We start from the raw sequence: 23,991 nt of genomic DNA, 5'->3' as shown, positions 1-23,991 counted from the left end.
ATGTTGCACACATTTTTTAGGTAACTGTTGCACCTCCTTTGTCCGGTGAGCTCATGCAACTTCCCCATCATGGTATGATCACGAGTTCTTCACTCCATAATGAATCCTATCTGTTGGCTCAGCAGAATGGCAACCTGTCTGGTAGTCTGGGAGCAGCTGCACGATCCATCACCCCTCAGATTAATGGGAAGTGCTCCACTGATGAATTTGAATTACTGATCAGAAATATGGCACAAGTAAGATGTCATAGCTTAAAATAATACAAAATTTAATACTCTAGCCTGATGTAGACCTAACATGTCTGTTTGTCTAATTATGGTTAGGTAATTAGGAGTACTGCATGGGTTTGTATTTTTCTTCCCTCTCCCTTCCCCTTGCGTGGACATTCCCCCATTCCTTTTTATATCAGTACCATGTTAGCATTATGTATATAGTTTGCAAACTAACTTCTAATAATGGTTGCAAATTAATAATAATAATAATAATAATAATAGTATAATTTTTATTCATAATGACAGTATCAAAAGTCATTTGTATTAATGTCTGAACAAATACAACATTCATCAGTCATTTTACTTTTCAGAATTTTATTAAATATTTTTTTAAATTGTTCAATCAGTGACTCATTGTCTTTGGTGCCAGGGTCGTCTTGTTGAAACTATAGAGCTTGTAAAACCTCTGAGTGGTGGCCTTGGCTTTAGTGTAGTTGGCTTGAAGAGTGAATACAGAGGTGAACTGGGCATATTTGTGCAGGAGATTCAAGAGGGAAGTGTGGCACACAGGTGAGATTGCTGATTCTCTCATATTTATATTTTTAGGATGGAAGAACAAAGATAAATGTGACTATTAATATAACATGGGTTGAATGTGAAAAAGTAGATTTTTGTACTATTCGCTATACCTTACCATTTCATTTCCCATGCAAACAATCTGTGTTCTTGTGTTCAGAACAATAAGCAGACATGCACTTAGAAAAATGAAATAAAATTTTATTTAAAATAAAATGCATTTTGATTTTTGAATGGGAAATGACTGGGCTCTTGTCAAACATGATTGAATACACTGTTGCTGCTGCTACTGTTTCATTGTTCCTACTATTGTGACTGCTCGTCTGGATCCCATAAATTGTATTGGTTTTGCAATTCGAGCAGAAACATTTTGGTGTCTTGACAGTTCAGGTATACACAACTTGCAAGTGGAAAATCTTTTTTTGTGTTGCCACTGGGAGATAAAAAATACTGAGAATCCTTTAGCCCACTGCTACCCACAAACAAAAACTTTTGAGAAGTACAAAATAATGGGCACAATCCAGCCAAAACCTCTCTGCGACTGAAATCAATGGAATTTGAAAGTAATTTTAAATTTCATTGGTTTCAGTGGGAGAGAGTTAAGCATGTGCTTAATTCTCCTGTTGAGATCAAGGGGACTTAAAAGGGTTTAACTTTGGCTAATTCATTCCCAGTGTGTTTTACACAGATAGGTTTTGAAGTTATAACTTTAAATTCCTTCCTCCTAAAAGAAACACAGATTAGATTTACAATTCGCTTTTCTTCAGTTTACTTTGATGTGAGTATGAGGAAGGTTGGATTATGTGACTGCACGAAAATGGAGTCCTCATGAGAAGATGAATGCCTTTTGGAATTTAAAGATTTAAACTTAAAGGTGCCTTGAAATGTAGTGCCTTGTAATGTAGGTCCCCTCTTTTGGTTTTTGAGAAAGAAAATAACTCCCCCCTGCTCCAAGATCTTGAATAAGTGTTTGGTGAGTAAACTGTGTGAATTGATGAATATTCAGCACTTGCACTGTGAACGAAGTAGGACCCTGGTTCTGTTAAGCACTAGGCTCAAAGTAAGAATAAAGTTCTCAGGCTATATCTTGGGAAAGCTGGGAGCAACCAACATGTAATATGCTTAGTTTCGGATGGGGGTTCAAGGAGAAGGAGTTAGCTGTGGGGTGAAGCCAGGAGAGAGTGGCAGTGGGATTAGCTTCAAAGGGAGTTGATCACCAGGGTGCCAAGATAGCTGCTCACAGCAAAACTGCAGGGAAAGATTAAAAAAAAATAGTTGGAAGAAATAGAAAAACAGGATTAAAAGAAACTACTTTGGAAAAACTGTCAAAACCCATTGTAATATTTGGAGGCAACACTTATTCTTGTTGGTTTCTTTACTCTTCACATGCTTATAACAGAGATGGAAGACTGCAGGAAGCAGATCAAATTCTTGCTATAAACAGACAAGCCCTCGATCAGACAATTACGCATCAACAGGCTATCGGCATCCTCCAGAAAGCAAAAGATAGTGTCCAGCTGGTTGTGGCTAGGGGCTCTTTGCCTCAGCTCATCAGTCCTGTAGTTTCTCGGTCTCCGTCAGCTGCTAGTACAATCTCAGCCCATTCCAATCCGGTGAGTACGTCATATGCACAAGGCCTCCCCCCGCCCCCCTGCTTGTGTGTGGTTGCCATACTACTCTCTATACTTTTATGGGTTAATGGTCCTCTTCCCTCAAGATAAAAGTATTTGCACAGTATCTTCTCCCTGAAAATTAAGCAGGCTGTTGACTAAAGTTGCATGTGCACAGGAAGCTCCCCTTGCTCTCAGTTTGTCTTTTAGTTCATAGCTAGGAGTGTGGGAAGCGGTCAAAGCCACTTCACATGCAATGCTGGTTATATGGTTGCTGCTGAAAATGAATTCAATGTTGGGGAGACTTCTTGTAGAAGCCAGAATGTCTGTAAGGGGTTCCTCACATAAATTGATGTCATTCCACCATGGGTCCTAAGAGGATGGTGCAGGCATGGAGCACCACATTCCACATGATGATGCTTATCTACATAGATAAGGAGTGCCTCCATGACATGTTGCCTGCCCTCTAAGGAAAGAAGATTCAGCTAGTTTCTTGCTTTCTGATGTATATCTGTTTCATCATGTACATGGCATGGAATTCACCACATTGTTGTGCAGGCGGGGGATTAAGGTGGGCTGTTGCCAACCTAGGGAGTTTCAGGGACATCATGGGACACTGGATGGGACATCAACATGAATGGGAATTTCAAATTGAGCGGGAGTTTCAGGGACATCTGAGACTTGTGGGGCAGAGGTGGAATTGTCTCAAAAGTGTTCCAGTGCCTCCAGGCCTTTTTAATTTCTCGCCTGATGGAAAATTCCCATTCTCGGCTGCTGGATGAGGACATCTCACATGGGTTATCCTTGCCCGCACGCTCCAGAGGCAGGACAAACAATCTGGGCAGAACCTTTAAAAGGCGGGAGAGGATAGCCCCTCCCAGTTCAGTTTGTCCTTCTTCGTTCCAGAGAAGGTCGTTTGCTTTTTCAGCTGCTGCTTCTAGCACTTTCTTCTCCACCCTTTAGCCTCTGCTCTTGAACCTCATTACTCCTTTTATTCCCCCCCGTTTCTTTTCTTTTTTTTTTATTTTTAGGATTCCTTTCTTCACCTTCCTGTCTTCCTCCACCCCGCACTTCCTTTTTCTTCTCTGCCTTTTTACCTTTATGGAGCCGAGAAGAACGGGCATTCTCCACGTCCTGATGCCTAAAGGAAAGAGCACAGCGCCTTCACAGGCAAAACGGACCACCTGTTCCGTGCAGGTCCATGCCAACGCTTTGGGACTGCCGCGGCCTGCGTGGCCAGCACCAGAGCCCGATCAGGGGCAAGGCTTCTCCGGAGGACGGAAGAGACCGGGAGATGACTGGGCGGCTTCAGTGACCTTCGCGTACAAGTGCTTCCACTCTTTATCCCCCTCAACTCTGCCAGAGGAACCCAACATCATGGTCCTGGAAGAGGACTCAGCCGCCATCCCTCATAGTCCAGACACCCTTCTCCCCCAACCAGCCCCCTCCGCGGGTCTGAACAGGCAGGATCAGCTGCAGTTGAATGCTCTCCTCCCTTCCAGTGCTCCAGGGAGCGCTTCCAACAAGCTTCCACCAGCGCGGCCTGCAGGCCAGGGAGACGCGCACTGCACGCTGGCCTTGCCACCTCTTTCCCCTTCCCTGCTGGCTTCAGCAGACAGCGGCATCCTGGCAACTCCGCCTCTGCTGCTGCCTGCTCCCTTGAAGAAAGGCCATTTGGGCACCAGCCCAGTGCTGTCCCCTCCTGCATCCAGGAGACCGGTGAGTCCACAGTTGGCTGGCCCTTCACACCCCCCGTCCCTCTGCTCCCCCCAGGGGACCCGCTTTGCGTTCTGCCCCAGTAGCCCATACCCTACCCAACGACATGCTTGTTGCCTGGCAGGCGTGGTTTGTAGAAGCCATGCACTCCTCCCTGGAGCACCTTAAACTCAAGCAACTGCAAGGGGAAAAGCGCAGGCATAGGGAGGTAACTCAATCTGTCTTCTCAGACGATACTTCCCCCTCTTCCTCCTCGGACACCTCTGGAAGCCCTAGGAGGTTTCGGAAGTCTCATGGGCACAATAGGTTCAGCAGACAAAAGAGGGCCAAAAAGTCCAAAAAACAGGCCAAGTGCAGACACAGGCCAGTTGACCCACTTCCTTCAGATATTTCTGAATATGACTCCCCAGATCCCTGTCCTGCACAGCCAGCAGCCCCCTGAGGAGCCCTCCGTACCTCTGCTGCCCCAGAATTTCTCAGGCGAGGCCCTTCCTACCTCCGCCAATGATCCAGACTCTCAAGAAGAGGGTGAGTGGACGGATGGCCAACAGGCTGAGTGTCTTCCCTGCTCCCGCAGACTCTTCCCATCCGAGGATTTCTCCCAACTACTCCTCAAGGCACTCCACACTCTGGGTCTCCATTCAGACATGCCTAAGGACACCCCTGCACCCTCCAGGGAATCGCTGGTGCTCCCTACCTCCTCCTCTAATGAGCCTCTGTTTTCCTTCCCAGAAACATTTTCTGAGGTAGTAAAACAGGAATGGCAGGCGCCCGCCTCCTCCAAAAAAAAATTGCCACCGTTGTGTCTAAACAGTATGCCTGTTCCATCAGCAACAGCTTTATTCCAGACGCCACCAATCGACGCTCCAGTGATCGCCTTGACCTCGGGAGCCATCCTGACCAGGGATAGGGAATCTTCCCTCAGAGACCCCAGCAAAAAGAAGCTGGAATCTCAACTTCGAAAAAAATACAGATCCCATTTCAACTTGTATCAAAGCTTCCACCCCTGCCTCTATTATCTCTAGAGCAGCACTGCTCTGGTCCGACGAGCTCCTCCAGACCCCGCCTCTGCACCCTGTGCGTCAGAGACAGGTCATCTTGAAGATCCAAAAAGCAGAAGCCTTTATCGCTGATGCTACCCTGGTCTCTGTCCATGTTGCAGCGTGGGCCACAGCTACTAATATCGTGGCCAGGTGAACTCTGTGGCTTAAGCACTGGCAAGTGGACCAAACATCCCAGTCGAACCTAGTCACAGTGCCCTTCACGGCCTCTAAGCTGTTCGGCAATGAGGCTCTCCAGGAGGTGCTGATAGAGACCAAAAATATAAGAAAAAGGCCCGCCTCTCCTCCTTTCACATGGATGAGAAGTGCCACCCCCATAAACAGTTCCAGCCCTTTCGTTCCTTTGGTCCGAACTTCAAGCCTAGGCACCGAGACTTCAGGCCATCCCACCCCCAGTGGAACCGTCAGCGTTTCAACCCTCAAAACACTTCCAACAAATAGTTCGGACAGCCACCCAAACCCCGCCAGGCTTCCCGACTCACCGTCCCAGAGCGTGTGTGTGTGTGTCTCACTACTTTCATGCCTGGGAAGCCTCTGTCTCCTACAGATGGGTACTAGATACCATCTAGCAGGGTTGCAAGATAGAACTGACCTCCCATCCCAGAGACTGCTTCTTCCCAACTCCTTGGTCCAGATGTCCGCAGAAACACTCAGCTCTTCTACAGGTGATTCTACATCTCCTCAACATCACCGCCATAGAGCAGGCCCCTTCAGGACAGGAAGGAAAGGGCATTTACTCCATCTTGTTTACTGTGCCAAAGAGGGACGGCTCCGTCCACACCATCCTTGACCTCAAATTTTTAAACAAATTCATGAGGTGTCGCAGATTTCGCATGGAAACAATCCATTCCTTCTTGGAAGCCCTGTACCATGGGGACTTCCTGTCATCAGTAGACCTCACAGAGGCCTACCTACACATTCCTATCCACATTTCATTGCCAGCTGCTTTGTTTTGCTTACAATGGTCTACACTATCAATATGCGGCCCTCCCATTTGGTCTCTCCTCGGCGCCTCGTATTTTCACGAATACCCTCATGCCCCTGGCGGCCCACAGGTGTCTTCAAAAGATCAGAATCTTTGCCTAACTTGACGATCTCCTGGTCCAGTCGCCCTCCCTCACCTCAGCCAGGAGGAACATCAAGTCAACAATCTTAATTCTCAACTCGCACAGTTTTCTGGTCAATCTGACCTAGACACCCTGGCCAATTGCCTCTTCCTTCCTCAGGACAGAATGACCAAGCTCCAGTCCCTGATTTTCCAAGTCCCATGCCTGCAATTGGTCCTGCTGCTCTCTCTGGCCCAACTTCTCGGTCTGATGGTTGCCTCGCAGGAAGTAGTCTCCTGGGCTCACTTCCATCTTTGTCCTCTGCAGTGGTTCCTTCTCCCTCACCAGTCAGCCATTGCCCGGAAGAGCTGCATGTGGATAGAGCTTCCACCTCCTGTCAGTTTCCTGGGATTGGTGGCTCTCGGACTCCCACTTGAACATGGGATGTCCCTTCCTGTACCCGCCGCGCACCATCATCATAATGGATGGCAGCCTCTCAGGCTGGGGGCAGCCTCTTGAACCAGGACACATGGTCACCCCGGAAGCAAAGCACAGCATAAACTGGCTGAAGTTTCAGGCCATTTGTCTCTCCCTCCTGGCCTTCCAGGTCAAGATCCTTCACCAGCACGTTCTGTTCCAGAACAACACCATGGCCAAAGCCCACATCAGCCGCCAGGGCAGCACTCGATCCAGATCATTGCACGCCAAAGCAGTCCTCCTCCTGTCTTGGGCAGAGACACATGTTGCCTCTCTCTTAGCCCATTACATCAGTGGTTTCCTGAACACCCAAGCAGATTGGCTCAGTCGACAGGATCTCCACCTGGCAGAACGGAGACTCAATCCCCAAGTGTTTCAACAAATCACCTCCCAACTAGGCCAGCGGTAGACCTGTTTGTTTCCCGAGCCAACTCTCAACTCCCGAGGTTCTTCTCCCGCTTCCCTTGCACCTCAGTGGAGTCAGTAGACTCTCTGTCATCCCCATGGCCAAAGGAACTCCTGTATGCCTTCCCCCAATGCCGCTCCTGAGCCATCTGCTCTGCCGCATTTGCCTGCTTCATGCACAGGTAATCCTCATGACTCCATTCCGGCCAAGGCGTCCCTGGTTTCCAGAAATCCCCATCTCGCCGTGGCAGGACCTTGGTTCCTGCCTACACCCGGACCTACTCAGCCAAGGCCTGATATTTCACCACGACCCAACGTGGTTCAGGCTTGCTGCCTGGCGACTAAGCACAGCCTCCTGAGCAGCCACGGTTACACTCCTAAGGTCCTAGACACGATCCTTGCCTCCCGGTGGGCCTCAACTAATCGCATATACCTGGAGAGTCTTCCTCCGCTGGTGCCGCCAGCACAATACAAACCTGCACAGTTGTGGGATCCCTCAATGTATCCATTTTCTGCAGGATGGCCTGGACAAGGGTCTCAAGGCAAATACCATTAAGCAACATGCGGCCGCTCTACTGCCTCTTCTCTTTCCGTCCGCAATTCGGAACACTCAATCTCAATTACTTCTCCGCCGCTTCCTGCGGGGTGCCACTCCGTCCTCTCCAGTAGTCCACAGGTTTCCTTCCTGGAAGCTCCACAAAGTTCTTTGAGTTCTTCATGCTCCTCCGTTTGAGCCCATAGAGTCCATCCCGCTGCGAATGCTTCCCTTCAAGCTCATCTTCCTCATCGCCATTACTTCCTCCAGGAGGATCTCGGAACTTCGGGCTTTCTCTGCTAATCCTCAACTTGGTGTTTTCTCCCACGACTCTTGTTCCACTGATCCCCAATCCTTCGTTTCTCCCAAAGGTTCCCGCGGTCTTCCACAGGTCCCAGGATGTCTTCCTTCCTTCCTTCTGCCCTAGTCCCTTGATGCAAAGGGAAAAGCAGTGGCACAAGCTCAACGTAAGGTGCTGCCTGAGGACCTTTATCTTCTAGGACGTCCACCTTCAGGTCAATGGAGTCCCTTTTTGTTTCTTTCCTGCCAGCCACCGTGGGCCAACCTGTGTCTTCGGCTACTTTGGCCTGTTGGATAAAAGTGTGTATTGCCTTGGCCTATGAAGTCCAGCATCTCCCGCCTCCTCTGTCACTGCACACTCCACCCATTTGGCTGCCACTTCTGCAGCCTTTTCTACCAATGCCCTCCTGGATGCAGAGCCACCACATGGTCTTCACCTTCCACCTTAACAAGGCACTATAAATTGGATCTCTTCAAGTCTGCCCAAGCCGCCTTCGGCAGACAAGTCCTGGAACAAGTCCTTCCCCCCCAGTAGCCGACGATGCTCCCTCCCAGGGTCTCCTGCTGTGGCATGTCCCACACGAGATGTCCTCACCCAGCAGCCGAGAAAGGAGCTCACCGTAAAGGCTTTTTCTGGCTGCTGGTGTCGAGGACATCTTGACCTACCCTGGGCATCCACGACTACTGGTTCTGCATTTTCTCTCTTCGTTTTTCCTATTGTTATTTCTCCTGGGTCTACTTGTTATTTTTCTTCCTTTCTAGAAGCTCGGCTTGACCAAACAGAACTGGGAGGGCCTTTTAAAGGCTCTGCCTAGATTGTTTGTCCTGCCTCTGGAGCATGCGGGTGAGGATAACCCACGTGAGATGTCCTCTACACCAGCAGCCAGAAGAAGCCTTCACAGTGAGTGACCAATGCTCCTTTTTAATGTGGGCTGTTGTGGCAAGCCACCCCCATCACAGTTCTGTGGAAGAAAATAATTAAAACTAGCCAACCTGCACAGAGCATCTGTGCTCTCTTTGGGGCAGGCTGTATCCCACTCGCTCACTTTTGCCCCACACTCTTGCCCCTCCTCCCCTCCCTTCTGCCCTACTCTCTCTTGCCCCCTCCCCTCCCTCCCTCCCCACTCTCTCTTGCCCCCTCCCTCCCCACTTTCTATTGTCCTCCCTCCCCTCCCACCCCTCTCTCACCCCCCTGCCCGTCTCTCCTGCCCCCTCCCCCTGCTCCTCTCTCCTGCTCTCCCCTCCCCACTCTCTTGCCCTCCCGCTGCCCCACTCTCTCTTGCCCTCCCCTTCCTCTTGCCCTCCCCTGCCCCACTCCCTCTCACCCTTGCCCTCCCCCTGCCCCACTCTCTCTTGCCCTCCCCCTGCCCCACTCTCTCTTGCCCTCCCCCTGCCCCACTCTCTCTTGCCCTCCCCCTGCCCCACTCTCCCTTGCCCTCCCCCCGCCACTCTCCCTTGCCCTCCCCCCACCCCACCCCCTCTTGCCCTCCTTCCCACGCCATTCTCTCCCCCTCCCCCTGCATTTTATCTTACAGTACTTACTGGGCGGCAGCGGCAGCTCCTCCTCCTGAGTGGAGAACACAGAAGTCCTGCCGCCCAGTTCCCTTCCAACCCAGCCTCCCGCTGGTGCCTGGCCTCAGCGGCCGGTCCCGCCTCCTGGCCGTGAGCCACCTCCGCGGCTGGGCCCAGTGGTTCCGCGGCCTGGCCCACCGGGCGGGCCCAGTGGGCCCGCTGCTGCCCCTTGCTAACCTCTGCAGCCTGACTCTTGGAGGCCATCCACCTCTCCCCCCACCCCACCTTCTAGCCCAGGCAGCTGGGCTGAGGCCCACCGTTGCGGCCAGGCCCACCACCGCCTCGCCACCGGGCCGGACCTGCAGCCACCGTCGCCGCCCACGGCCTGGCCCACTGCTGGCCAAATTCTCCTGGGTGCTCTGCGCCAGCCAATCAGGCGCCTATGCCGCCTAGCCAATCAGCTGGGCGGCCAGGACGCACATTCGGAGGCACACCCAGGAGATATATATATATAGATTCTAGGCCAGGGGTTCTCAACCTTGGGTCCCCAGATGTTATTGGACTTCAACTCCCATAATCCCCAGCCCCAATGGCCTTTGGTTGGGGATTATGGGAGTTGAAGTCCAACAACATCTGGGGACCCAAGGTTGAGAACCCCTGTTCTAGGCTATGGTGTGCTAACCAATCTCTGCCAGCAAGTCAGTTTGCTCTTTGTTCCATACCATGGAATGGCCAACTGAAGCAAATTGAATAATTACTCCTTTAATTTTCTGAGGAGCCACAGAGGTGGTCTTTGCTTGCAACTGCTGTCGGCCAATAAGACCTTTTGTTTGTGAAGATGGAAATGTTGCCACAGACTGGTTGGGGTTTGTTCTGGTTGAACTTGCCGGAGCTTGCTAGATGAAAACAGATCTTAGCTCTGCATCTTGATTCTTACTAGGATCCCTGTTAGAAAATTGACTTACACTGAGTGTTTGTACCTTTGATTTTTGACTCAGGATAGATTGGGGCTTTTGTTGGTGTACCATCCACTCTGCTGCCTAAGAGACTGAGCTGATGGAGCTGGTCGCTGACTTGGAATTGGAGTCGCCTAGGCTTTTGGTGCTGGGTGACTTCAATATCCTCTTTGGGACTGGCTTGTCTGGTGCTGCTCAGGAGTTCATAGTAGCCATAATACCTATGGACCTATGCCAATTAGTCCTAGGACCTACACATGTTGCTGATCACAAGCTGGATTTGGTCTTTTGCTTGGATTGGGGTTGTTCCATGGGTGGGGGTCTCCTTTGTTTCCCAATTTGTCATGGACCGCTTTTGACCCCTGTGGGGGTGGTGGACCCGTTGGAATAGTCTGCACGAGAAGGTTGTTGGATCCAGTAGGATTCCAAAGGGCCTTGGAGAGTTTGGGAGTTGATTCTGCCAGTGATTCTGTTGATGCCCTGGTGGATACCTGGAACAGGGAACTTACCACAGCAGTAGAAATGATCTCTCCTAAGCTTCCTCTCCAGCCTAATTCAAAATTAGCTCCATTAGCTCATATGGAAGAGCTATGGGAGATGAAGCAGCAAAGTAGACTATTGGCGTGCAAATGGGGGAAGACCCATTTTGGATTTGATAAGACACAACATAGAACCCATTTTAAGGCCTATGCTGTGACAATTCATGCAGCAAGGAAGTGATTATATTTTGAGCATATTGCGTCTGCAAGTTCTCGTCCAGCAGAGCTATTCCAGATTTTTAGTGGTCAACTCAAGCCCCTTCTGCTTCAGATCTGTTTCTGGAAAATGTGTCTCACAGTGACACATTCAGTGAATTATTTGAAGAAAAAAATCTCTCGCATTTGGGCTGATCTGGACTCCAGTATTTCTGTAGGGCCAATTACGGAGTTGTTTAGCAATCCCTCTTATAATATTAGATTGAATCAGCTTCAGTTTGTGACTCCAGAGGATGTGGACAAGCTGCTTCGAGCAGTATGGCCTACCACCTGTTCTTTGCCCAACATGGCTAATTTCATCTTGCAAAGAGGTTTTTGGACTAGCCCAGTTGATATCATTAATACCTCACTGAGTAAGGGCAGGATGCTACCTTTTTTAAAGAAGGCAGTGGTTAGATCTCTTCTTAAATTAAATGCAAATATATAAATAAATACCCAAAATTCTAGTTACCAGTCTCACCATTGTGGATCTCCTCTTAGTAAAAGATAGATTTTTTGTGTAAACAAAGTGGATGAGTATGTTCTCTAAAGCTTTTGGGGAAATGCTGCATTGGATACAAGTTGTGTAATTGTGTTGTTTATAGTATATTACATGTATGGGGAAGATAGTTAATTATACACGTGTCACAGAATCATTCACCTAAGACCATGGTGTGGTCTTAAATTAAGTGATAGAGTTGTATGAAGCTTCAATAGGATACTTGGTTCAGACGAGATTTGGTCCGAATATTCAATTGAAACTTCTAAGCTGAAGTGCAAGACCTCTGAAGTGTAAGACCTGGCAACTGTAACTCATTCCCTTATCCCTCGATTGGACTACTGCAACACGCTCTTCCTGGGGTTGCCTTTGAAGATGACTCGGAAGCTTCAGCTGGCCCAAAATGCCACGGCCCGTCTGCTTATGGGCAGCAGAAAATATGATCATGTTTCACCTTTGCTGAGGTTGCTGCATTGGCTGCCAGTTCGCTTCCGGGTCCAATTCAAAGTGCTGTTTATCACCTATAAAACCCTTCAGGGTTTGACGCCTGTGTACCTTCAGGACCGCCTTTTCCACCCAACTTTGACCTGCTCTTCAACCTGGTTGTCTCAGGTGGGCCTTCTCAGAATTCCGGGCCCAGGGGAGGAACGTGGGGTCTGGGCTCATGGGAGGGCCTTCTCTGTTCCAGCCCCCTCCTTATGGAACACTCTGTCTCCTGAGATTTGTAATGCTCCCTCTCTTCTGTCCTTTAAGAAGCTTCTGAAAACTTATCTATTTTGCCAGGCTTTTTGTTTTTAATGTGTGTGTGCGGGAGGGTTCTTTTTCTTTTTTCCTTTTCTTTCTCCTTCCGCTTCCCCCCTTCTTTTCTTGTTTTCATTGCTGTTTTAATTTATGTAAACTGCCTTGAGTCTAAGGAAGTCAGGCGGTCAATTAATTTGCTAAATAAGTAAATAAATACATACATACAGTACATACATACGTAAGTGGCCTGCAGCGAAATGTGACTGAAGTTCTTCAAACCTATTTGGATCTGCTTTTCCACTTTGGTTCCTCCCCCCCTCCCCCATTCATTTTGTTTGCTGTGCACCCATTGGTTGCCGCTTGAGATACCCCTTTTCTCTGTATTTTGCTTACTTTTTTTTAATGGACAAGAGGAAGGATGGTTTTTTACATATATGGAAAGTGCTGAAGGAGTGACAAAGTTCTCTGATAACATCTGTAGCTGGCCAGTGGATTGATCTGTTTCTCCATCCCCTTTCAATCACAGTGAAGAATCATTGAGAAAGCTAGAACATAGGGAAACCACACAAATGTCGCTAGACAATAACATTAAACAATATATTAAAAGGAGGGACAACAGTAGATAAAAATTAAAAAAAACTTTGTTAAAACAAAATAAATGTTTGGATTAGACAGTATAGATAGATAGATTACAAATTTTGTTCAAGAAAATATACACAAGGACACATACACACAGAGGCAGAAGTTGAGCTTTTTAGTGGGACCAAAGAGTGAGGTTTTGGTCCTGATGAGCCCAACCCAGAGCTAACTTGGAAAACTTAGTTTTTAAAAACGTTCATTACCCCTCAATACCTGGTTCAAAAACAGATCTTGGAGAAGAGAAAGAAAGAAAACACACACACTCACACTCATTTCAAGGTGGGCAGGGGAGAGTTAGAAACGGCTTCAGTATTAATAGCCGCAGGGGAACTCGAAAAGCAAAAGGCAGAGGGCGGCAGGGGTCGGGGAGTACAGAGAGTTAATGGGTCGCTGTTTCTTGCTGGGCCCTCTTGTTTTGTTTTTACCCTCTCTTGGAGTAAGGTTTGTGTGTGTGTGTGTTCCTTCGTTTGATCTCGGTCCTGTGAACCAGTATTGCTACTGGTGAATCCTTCTGGGTTTTTCCAGCTGGCTCAGGCAGAGATTGACACTACATGTGAGTCCATTGATGAACATGGATTATTAATCCCCTTTATCAGAAAGATGCAATTTATTCATGAATACATTGTCTACAATGTATTCATGAATACAGAAATAGTTCCCACTTTTCTAACTGAACTGTCTGTTGGGCTGTCTGGCACAGCCCCATTAATCGCTACTTCTGGTTTACCCCTTTTTGGTTATTGAAACAGAATGGCATCACCTAGATCTCATGTCTACTGAAAGGCTTGACATTGTGTGTGTGTGTGTGTGTGTGTGTGTGTGTATAGAATAGAATAGAATTTGTAAATGTCTGGTTCGTCAAGCTCTCAGCATGCCACAGAACCTTGCATTTGTCTAGTTCCTTTGTTGCTTCTACTTTGCAGTTTATTTATTTCATCCTTAGGCTGTCTATCAGACATTCCCCGCTGTTTCATTCCATACTTGCTTTGGAACTTTTCCTCTTCACTCCATCTGTCCCAATTTCTAATTTGGCAGTTCAACTGCTTGTCAGGATCTACCACCCATCCATCTGGTGTTGTCTCTTCACAGGCACCTAGCCTCCGTTTGGCAATATCACTATCCAATCTTCCTTATTTTTCCTGTCTTTTACTCTTTTGTCTCTCTAGGAACTTTAATCTATGGTCTGTAAATTTCCAGTATAGTTCCAAAAAGTTTCACTTTTTTGGAAATACCTGTACTTATTTGCTTGAAATTGAAGACTTAATGCCCTCAGAAGGGACATTTCCACACAATGGGATATAAAGATAAATCTTTGGTTTGTTCTTTTCAATGGGTACATAGTGAGTGGTATGGCTAGAAGTTTACGAGACTACTGTGTCTATGTGCGTGTGTGTTTGTGTGCCCCACCCCCATAACTTTTGTTTGCTGTCCAGTACAAACCCAAATTTACAGCACATGGGAGGGAGACCTAGGAGGTCCTGCTAAGGGTATCTACCAAAACAAGCTGGTGGCCACTCAACTTTTTAGCACCATATCTTTGGAACTCATGTGTATAATCAGATACAAACCAAACATACAGCACAGAGGGATCCTGATGGGGTTACTTTTATCAGTCCTCCATCTTGAAACTAGACTATTGATCTGTCATTGAATATTCTTGATATGGAGAACTTTGTACAGTTCTGTGTGCTTTGTACATGGAACCGCTGGGTGAGATCATCAGGAGATTTGGAGGAGGGTATTATCAATATGTGTAGACACCCAAATCTATTTCTCCATGACATCATCATCAGGAAATGGCATAACCCACCCTAAATGCTTGCCTACAGGCAGTAATGGACTGGCTGAATCCAAGCAAGATGGAGGTACCCGTGGTATGGGGTCATACTTTGGCAGGGGGGAGGGACATGATAGATTTTCATGTTCTGGATGTGTTTGTACTCCTCCCGAAGATACAGGTACATAGCTTGAGAGTGCTTCTGGACCCAGGCCTCACTCTGGTTTCTCAGGTTGAGGTTATGGCCAGGAGCACTTTCTATGTCGGTTGATACGGATTTGAGACATATCAACTTTTGTTGATATGACAACTGCATCAGTTCCTTGAAGATAGTGATCTCATAACTATGGTACACTCTCTCTGGTAACCTCTAGGCTTGATTACTGCAATGCGGTCTACATGGGGCTGCCTTTGTATGTAGTTCAGAAACGTCAGTTGGTTCAAAATTCAGTGGCTAGATTGGTCTCTTTGGTGTCTCGGAGAGACCATATTATGCCTGTCTTACAGCATTGGCTACAGTAGGCTTCTGGGCAAAATACAAAGTGCTGGTGATTACCTTTAAAGCCCTAAACGGCGTGGGACCAGGTTACCTAGGAAAGTGCCACTTTGTTCATGATCCCCATCGCACATTGAGATAATCAAAAGAGGTCTGTCTTGGTATACCGCTGGCTCGTCTGGCAGTGACCTGGGGAGGGCCTTCTTCGTAGTCACTCCTGGGCTATGGAATGCACTCCCTATAGATATTTGTGGTTTAACATCTTTGCCAGTTTTCAAAAGAGCCCGTAAGACACATTTTTTTCAGCCAGGCTTTTTGTAATCTCTGAATGTTTTAAATTTTTTAATTGCTGTTTTTAATAGTTTTATTTTGTTGCGTTTTTGTGTGTGAACTGCCTAGAGTCTTTGGAGTCAGGTGGAATATGAAATAGATAGATAGATAGATAGATAGATAGATAGATAGATAGATAGATAGATAAAATTAATCATGAACAAGTTTCTGGTATGGGTACATAGCAAAGATTTGGCATTTGGTGTAACCTCAACCCTTGTTGAATATTCATGTTCTGTGGCCCTTGAAATGGGGTATGTGCTGTTGCTGTTGTCTTTAGTGTTTTAAAACCTCACTGTAAGTGTTCTGTCTTTGTAGGTTCACTGGCAGCATGTGGAGACTATTGAGTTGGTGAATGATGGATCAGGTCTGGGCTTTGGGATAGTGGGTGGAAAGTCAACTGGTGTAATAGTTAAAACCATCCTTCCAGGAGGAATAGCTGATCAGGTAAATCTATCGTAGTATTTTTTTTTTTTTTACTGCATCAGTGATGTAATATTACTTTCTGTTATCTAATAGTCTTTAGGGCCATCCACATGACCACTGTAGCTGCTGATGGGGAGGGCAGAAGAGGAAGCAGGATCTCACCTACCTTTCCCCACATGGCCACCAACCCAGCTGCGCCACTCGCTATCCCACACCATTGCTGCTGTGGCAAGTAGTGCAGAGATCTGGAGGTCGGGGAAGTGAAGCCTGGCCTCCATGAATCCCACAATTGTGGAAACTCAAGAGGCCAGCTCACTCCTTCTCCTGGCCTTTATTGCTTCAATGTCTGCTGGTGGCCCGAAAGAAACGGCCGCCCACCCACACAACCAGGCGGTGAAGGAGGAGGTTACCTCATTTTTAGCCCGGGTAAAAAACCCTCGCTACCTGGCTGAGGATCGCTGGGATTGAGACTGCAGATACTTTGTGTGTATGTCTATGAGTGGGTTGAAGGTTTTCTGTTCGGGAAGATGGCATCATGACTGCAGTAATAGTTGCAGTAACAGGAATGTTATATTGCACATGCTATTTGAAATATATGCATTGAACAACTGGAAGTCATTTATCTGATTTTTTTTGTGTCTGCACTAAGCTGTGGATTAAAGTCACCTCAGCTGTTGAAAAGCGTGGGTTCAAATGCAACAGGGGAGAATGGTTTCTCACTACGAGAATGAGCTGCGGAAGGCTACAGGCTTGCACACTCCTAGTTCCTCTCTTCACACACGAGGAGAATTGAAGTTTCTGCTTTCACTTTAAGAACAAACTGCAGCTCAACATTATGTTCATACATGGGGAACTCTAACTAGCTAGAGTTCAAACAAGGCAGAATTGATATCCTTGCTTGTTTGAATGCTAGTAGGTTGAGAAATCAGTCCCCCAAGTTTGCATGCAACATGGAACTGCAGATGAAAGTATATGCTTTTAATCGCCTCCTCATGTTTACAAAGGAGGAAGTGAAGCGCGGAAAGTATGCAAGCCCATGCCTTTTTTGAAGGCCATTCTCATAACAAAGCCGTAGGTACCTGTTTTATCTGTACCTCAGTTGCGGCCCCTGATGAATTTTTTATTGGGCCTGTGTGAAGCTTCAGCCAAAGTTGAATACTCTACACAGAGCCCCCGGCAAAATACAGAGGTGTCCATTCCCACCATGCAGCGCTGCACCTTGCTCAGCACCTGTGGGGTGGGCTCCCTTAAGGGAAGCGAAGCCCTCTTGAGCGCCTGCACCATCTTGGAAGGTGTGCAAAGAGTGTTGTGAAGTGTAACCCTTCCCGGTGTGTTTCCGATAGAGCTCTTTAAAGAGCGCACCATCCCTCTTCAAGGACCCTCCCAGCTCTTGAGAAAAGTGCCATACTGTGTGGAGGTCAGCATAGTGAGAAATGACTCCCACTTTGAAAGGTAGGGTTTTATTTGTTTGGTTTTTTGCCAAGGTGACCCTTGTTTGAAAAATAGTGAAGATCACTGCTGTACCTGGTCATTGTCACAATTAAAATTCCTATGGAAGTATAATTTCTTGCTGGGGTGCATGTGTGCATGTGCAGTTGATGTTCTTTATTGCAGTTTGCTAAGCAATTTCTTCCTTCCTCATCTAGCATGGTAGGCTGTGCAGTGGAGACCACATCTTGAAAATCGGTGATACTGACCTGGCTGGCATGAGCAGTGAGCAGGTGGCACAGGTTCTCAGGCAGTGCGGAAACAGAGTGAAGTTGGTTATAGCCAGAGGCCCAGTAGAGGAGCCCACACCACCAGCAGTTCCTCCAGGCACCCCAGTACAACATTTTTTGACAGATAACCAGGTAATGACAGCCAAGAACAATTTAGCAAATTACATTGGCCATAGAGTTTCTATTGATGGTTCATTACTAAATAGATTTCGTGGGCTGCCATTTTCATAAGTAATTTTTAGTGCAAAAACATGTAAAAGAAGCATACTTTACCATCACATCATCCCCCCCAAACCGTAGGAAGTTGGTGCACTGGGGTGGGGGGGGCACTGGGAGCCAGACATACAAATATGCAAAAATGTCTAACCTACTAACCTCAATATGTCACTTGAATGGTACTTTAAAAACAGCTGAGCAATCAATGTGTTGCAACACCTCCCACTTTCTCTGTGGCAGCCCTTTCAGTCCAGCTGGATTATTAAAACAGTTTCTCCAGTATGCCTCTCTTCTCTTGCTTCCCACATTCCCCTCCTCATCCCCAGCATCCATCAGACGGCTTCTCTCCTCCGTGCCAGCCAGCACACAGCTGTAGCTCTTCACCTAGGTCAGCTGCCACTACTTCAGCTGCTGCTAGTCATGTGCCAGCTAGCCAGCTGCCATCTTCACTGCACACAGTACCCTTCATTTCTCTTTTGCTGTGATGGCTATCTTCCTTTGCTCCCTGAAAAGTGCCCTCATTTACCAAGACCCTTCTCCTAAATTTTTGAAAAGATGCCAGGGAGGAATGTGGGGTATGAAAGACCATTGAGGTGAAGTTTTGTTGTCTGTGAAAAGAAGTCTAATAAAGCAAAGCAACCCAAATGTTTCTGCATTTTTGTTTCTTCTGCATCAGCTCTAGCAAGAATCTCAGCGTCTGTTCTGTGTAGATAATGTGACAGCTGTTTAGCAGGACCCTTCAGTTAACTTGATTTTATTCAGTGGAATGAGGAGTGCTACTCACTGGAACTCTACATAAATAGAGAAATAAGTATAGCTCAAGAACAGAAACAAATAAAGCAGAGAAGGAAGAGATCACCAAATCTGCTAGCCAGAGGCAGGACTTACTGCAGGACTTACTACTGCAATTTCATAATTGCTCATTTTATCCCCCCACCCCCAAAGTTTTCAGACAGTATTCCCCAAACATAATTTGAACCACCTTCCTATCCAATACATCTTTTTTTTTTTAGACTGTTCTGTTGTTTTTAAATAAGACTTCCTTTATCTAAATTTCTAGGTAGTTTTATACCCATCTCTCTCACTGGGGATGATAATTCATCTCCATGAAATAGGCAAAACAGTTGTTAATATTATTATTAATTACATGCCTCAGTTCATTAGTTTTTGACTTCAAAAAAGGAAAAAAGGTCTATCCTGCTAATTATCGACCGATCAGTTTTCCAAGTGTGATAAGCAAACTACTTTATATGCCAGGCATCTTTACTACTACTAGATTGGCTAGAACAAGAAAATATAATGGCTGAAGAACAAGCGGGGTTTGGGAATGGCCATTCGACTATACATAGACCAAGTGCTAGTGTTGCAACATCTGATAGAAAAGTATACAAGCAGCCAGAATCTTGTTTATATGTGGCATTCGCACACACATGCACATTGGAATACCTGTGCCCCTGTGATTCTTGGCAAGTTGCAACAGCAGAGCATGTCCTCCTCCATTGCCCATTCTACAGAGATATTTGTATCGCCTTCATCCTCCCACTATTAATTGTGTGCCCAGGTTGCTCTAGCCAATTCTATGTCTCTCTCCTGCTCTTTGACTCTAAACCCGTTATTACGTGTGGCAGCATGTAAAATTCGTCGCCTAACAGACAGCAAGAACTAAGCAGGCCTGACACAGCACATGGTCACACAGTTTAGTTTTAAACCCCATAGCATTTTATAGTGTTACAGTTTTTACTTAATCATTTAAAGATTTTAACCATTTAAAGATTTAATATAGTATTATCCATTTTACCCATTATGTAGTATTACCCAACTTACATTAATTTTACCAATTTTAACTGTAGTTTTAAGGTAGCTCACCACAACTTAACAGTAACTGTATAACAGTGTATAGCACTTAGCCTCTCTACTGTCTTCACAGTTCTGGACATAGCCTGTTTTAATGTGGCCTTAATGCTGTTTTAATGTAATCTACTTTATGCTGGTCAAAGACTGTAATAAAAATTGATTGATTGCTTGAAACTCTTCAAGTGCAAGATAGTGTCACAGTTAATATAAGATGCACAGCTTGGACCATATGCTAACTCAGCCTTCTGGGAAGCCTTTCAAACTTAAGTTTCTGAGGGTGGTATTGCAGGTAGCCAGACATATCCCAAATGCTGTACTCCAACTGAAGGTGGGATTGTGCAAAATTGAAACTAGAATGTGGATTTCCACCTGTAATTACTAGCTTAAACTAAAATTCCTCTCTTTAGGATTAGCACCTTTAACACTGAATGATTAGTTTAGCTCTGGCTGGAAGCAGGGGTGTAGCAAGGTTGTAGTGGGCCCAGAGACAAGATTTTAAAATGCCCCCCCGCCTTACTGAAGCTCAGCTCATGAAGTAAAGAAATCTTAAATGAGGCTGAATAGTGGTTAAAAAAAGCATCTATATCTATAACTATATAACTATATATCTCCTATGTGCCACAATAGAACATCATCCTAAATTATTTTTTTAAAGGTTTTGTAAATTGTGGATGATGCAAGTAATTTAATGGTACTAAAGAAAGACATGTTGTTCTGGTAGCTCCACGTCTTAACACTCACATCAGTTTCGGAGGATGAATGCAACTGAAGGAAGCCTGGGTGGGTGTGCAGCTGGGGGAGTCAGTCATGTGACTTGCCTCTGGAGGCCCCCCCAAGGCAGTGGACCCCCAGACAACTGTCTCCCCTTGCTCTGTTATAGTTATGCCCCTGGGTGGAAGCAAGTGGTACACACAATTAACTTAGCTTTCATAGTTTTGTACCAGCTCTTTTGATCAACAGTAGATTTGAGCTAGCCAAGGTAATAATTAAACCGTGTCTGATTGATATCGACCACCATAATGATTTAGCTGTAGTATCCAATCATTCTAGAAACTGGAGACAGAGCCAGATGCCAGGCCAGCAGAGTACTTCTCATCTCTTTCAACCCCTGCTCATAGAAGAGCCTTTTCATTGGCAAGACTTGATGCTTTGCCGTCAGCAGTTCTGGAAGGCAGGTTTGGTAAAATCCACTATAGGAATCGCTATAGCGTCCTTGCAATGCAGGAGTCGTTGAATATGTATGAATATATTGTTCATTTTACTGTGACACACGAAGTTAATTGCTACTCCCTTTATTACACAAATTTCCAGGGCTTTCAAATGAATTCTATGTATCTTAGTTACTGTCAGATCAATATACAGGAGTCGCTTATAAAGTTGCTAAGTTCTGTGCAGCTGCATATAAGTCATGAAAGCATTTATTTATTTATTTTTTATACCGCCCTTCCAAAAAGGCTCAGGGCGGTATAATTAATTATAGCTAAATATTTCAGCGCTCCCTGCTGAAATAAGAGCATCTCTGTCTCAGTTTGTTTTTAGGAGGATCCTGAAGATGTACCTGTTTTCCTAGGCTTTCAACTGAAATTGAAATTTTAATGTGTTTTTATTTATTGAGATTTTCATCTGTTTTATGAATTTAAACTGTTTTATATGTTTTTGTATGATGATTTAACTTGTACACTGCCTGGGACTTTTATGCACAGCAGGTTTACTGCGAGTTTACCGGAAGGCTTTACTTACTGTGAACTCGAAGTTTCTCTAAAACCTGCCACAAATAGTGGATTTTTTTACCCTGAATATAAATTGAGCTACACTAACACACAGTGAAATACCTGAATTGTGTGTGAACTGCTCCCCGATAACTCGCAGGGACTTTGGGGTAAATCTAGCCGATATGTGAACACACCCCCTCCATTCCAGAGGAGATGCGAATTAAAGGGCTTCAGAAGCCCGGTGTAAAAAGCTTTCTGGAGATTTCTGTATCAGGCGGTATAGAAATTCAATAAAATAAATAAATAGTTATAGTTATGGACTCTCCTGATAAATAGCTACAATGGACAATATTTCAGTAGTTTTAGTAGTTTTATGTGTATTAACTCATGTAACATACTCTTTTTAAAAATATGATATTCTGCGTTCTGTATCAGGCTGGTCACTGACCACAATAAAGTGATTTGATTTATTTTTACTTGGCTACCAGTAGCAAAATTGCCTTCATTCAGAATATAATCAGAGGCTCCTGTGCTCCCCCAGTTGTTCCATGCTTTCTTGTCACATGCATGTAGTAGGTAGTAAAAAATGTGCAAGGCACTTACTGTTAAGTCGTTTATCAGGCAGTTGTTGATAAATCACACACAAAAAGATGATAAAGAAGTTGATAATTGGTTTCAAATAAGAATCGTTTCTATTTGTCTGTGCTTTTAATAGGAAATCAGCTCCTTTTTAAACATACTAAAGCCGGTCCTAATTTTGTAACCTTGCGATGGTTTTAAATTCTCACAGATGTATATCTGGTAACATTTTATTAGAACAGGTCCATCCATCCAACTTGAGTAGGCATGGACCTATGTATTGTTAAGGCAGATCCAGTTGGTGGGTGATAGATAAAACTCCTACTTTTAAGGCATAAAATTATTCTAGTTTCATTGTAGGTGTAATTTGGCCGCACCTCCCATTGACCTCCATGGGATCAAAGCATTCTTTAAAATAAGAAAGCTAATGTTGTAGTATGGGTTTCTTGTTTATGCATGAGAATGATATTTGTGGAACTGTTTTAAAGGAACCTAAAACTGCAGCATAAGCTCATATTAAATAAACTGATGTTCACTTTGTCAGAGCTTCACTACTTCTGTCAGAGGGTTGCCATCTGTGTAACCAGCATCCTAGTAGCATTCTGGTGAGGAAAGCTATGTATTTGCAGCTTGATTGCTTGAATATTAGGGTTTGGATGGGAAGTGTAACAACTATTGTCAGTTCCTGTTAGGAACTAGCTTCATGGAAAATAACTGTTTCAAAGGTTATATGTTTTTTGTTTTCCTAAGAGAGAGGAAGAAGCACAGGTTGAAAATTATGTGGAAGGAAACACGTTTGATGTGGAGCTTACCAAAAACATCCAAGGATTAGGAATAACTATTGCTGGCTACATTGGAGACAAAACCTCAGGTAATATTAAGAGTGGTCTGTGAAGATAAGGCTTAACATTTTCATCCACACTGGCATCTACTAATGCCCCTGTTTTCATCTTTTGACAAAGATACAGAGCTTTTAAAATGGCATTCTAAATATTTAAATATCTATATATAATATTATGTAATATTGGTGTCTAAAAATACAGATGGATATAATATGTGCAATAATCTTTGTGAAACAAAAATGGCTAGGTGTTAATTTTGGTTTTGAAATTTGGATTTCATTTTAATGATAGTTTTACAGAATAGAATAGCTTGTATGGATTGAATGCATTACTTCTCTTGCTACTGCTGAAATTCCTGCTTCTCGGTTGCTGCAATCAAGGCATCTCATTGGGTTATCCTCGTCACGTGCTCCTGGACAGGACTATGTAAAATACTAATAGAAGCCTTTAGAGCCCGACGGGGATAACCCCGCCCCAGTTCTTATAGTCCTGCGTTGCTCCTGGCAGGTTTTTTCCTTCTCCTCTGGTCAGGTTATTATATCCTTCTTCTGTACTGCTGTTCGTCATTGCTGTCCTTTTGAGTTCTTCATTCTTTTCTATTTTCTGTCAAAAATCAATAAGTTATTAGCTCCTTTGTGTATACTCTTTCTTCCCCTGTCTATCCCGCTGGTCCCCTATCCATTCCCCTGTTATATGGAGCACGCAGGGAGGGTTTTAAACGTTTATGTGCCAAAGGGATGAGCAAAATTGGATTTTCCATGGGGCACTAGGGCTCCCGGTTCGACTCTCCCGCCCTCCAGTAGCCCGCTAACGGCCAGGGCCTTGCTGCTCGCAAAAGTCTCCCGCCTCCCTGTTCCTTTCTCGGCGGTCTCTGTACCTACCGAGCGGGCAGAGCAAGAGGCCCCCGCTTCACTCCCACTTCCGAGCAGTACGAGCAGGGGGAAAATGGAAGGGGAGCAAGAAGGCAGCCCGCCACAAAAAGCGCCTGACGTGCAGTATGGCAGCTGCATTTTACCGAGAAC

At 45.6% G+C, this 23,991-nt stretch overlaps 1 protein-coding gene across 34 annotated transcripts in view; it reads left to right on the top strand.

The window, feature by feature from the left end:
* The window catches only part of MPDZ (multiple PDZ domain crumbs cell polarity complex component), a 186,390-nt gene that overhangs the window by 25,058 nt on the left and 137,341 nt on the right, over positions 1 to 23,991 (top strand). For 31 of the 34 annotated variants that reach the window (XM_053294949.1, XM_053294946.1, XM_053294944.1 and 28 more), the window contains 6 exons: positions 21 to 236; positions 643 to 782; positions 2,188 to 2,401; positions 15,941 to 16,069; positions 17,695 to 17,898; positions 22,878 to 22,998. In XM_053294949.1, coding sequence (XP_053150924.1) covers positions 21 to 236; positions 643 to 782; positions 2,188 to 2,401; positions 15,941 to 16,069; positions 17,695 to 17,898; positions 22,878 to 22,998 — 1,024 coding nt within the window. The remainder of the gene's footprint in view (positions 1 to 20; positions 237 to 642; positions 783 to 2,187; positions 2,402 to 15,940; positions 16,070 to 17,694; positions 17,899 to 22,877; positions 22,999 to 23,991) is intronic. The other 3 variants (XM_053294923.1, XM_053294926.1, XM_053294939.1) reach the window with 3 other exon arrangements.

This window comes from Hemicordylus capensis, chromosome 2 (genome assembly GCF_027244095.1).
Source record: "Hemicordylus capensis ecotype Gifberg chromosome 2, rHemCap1.1.pri, whole genome shotgun sequence".
Taxonomy (NCBI): domain Eukaryota; kingdom Metazoa; phylum Chordata; class Lepidosauria; order Squamata; family Cordylidae; genus Hemicordylus; species Hemicordylus capensis.
The sequence above is the reverse complement of the archived record's forward strand: the minus strand, read 5'-3'. Positions and strand labels throughout refer to the sequence as shown.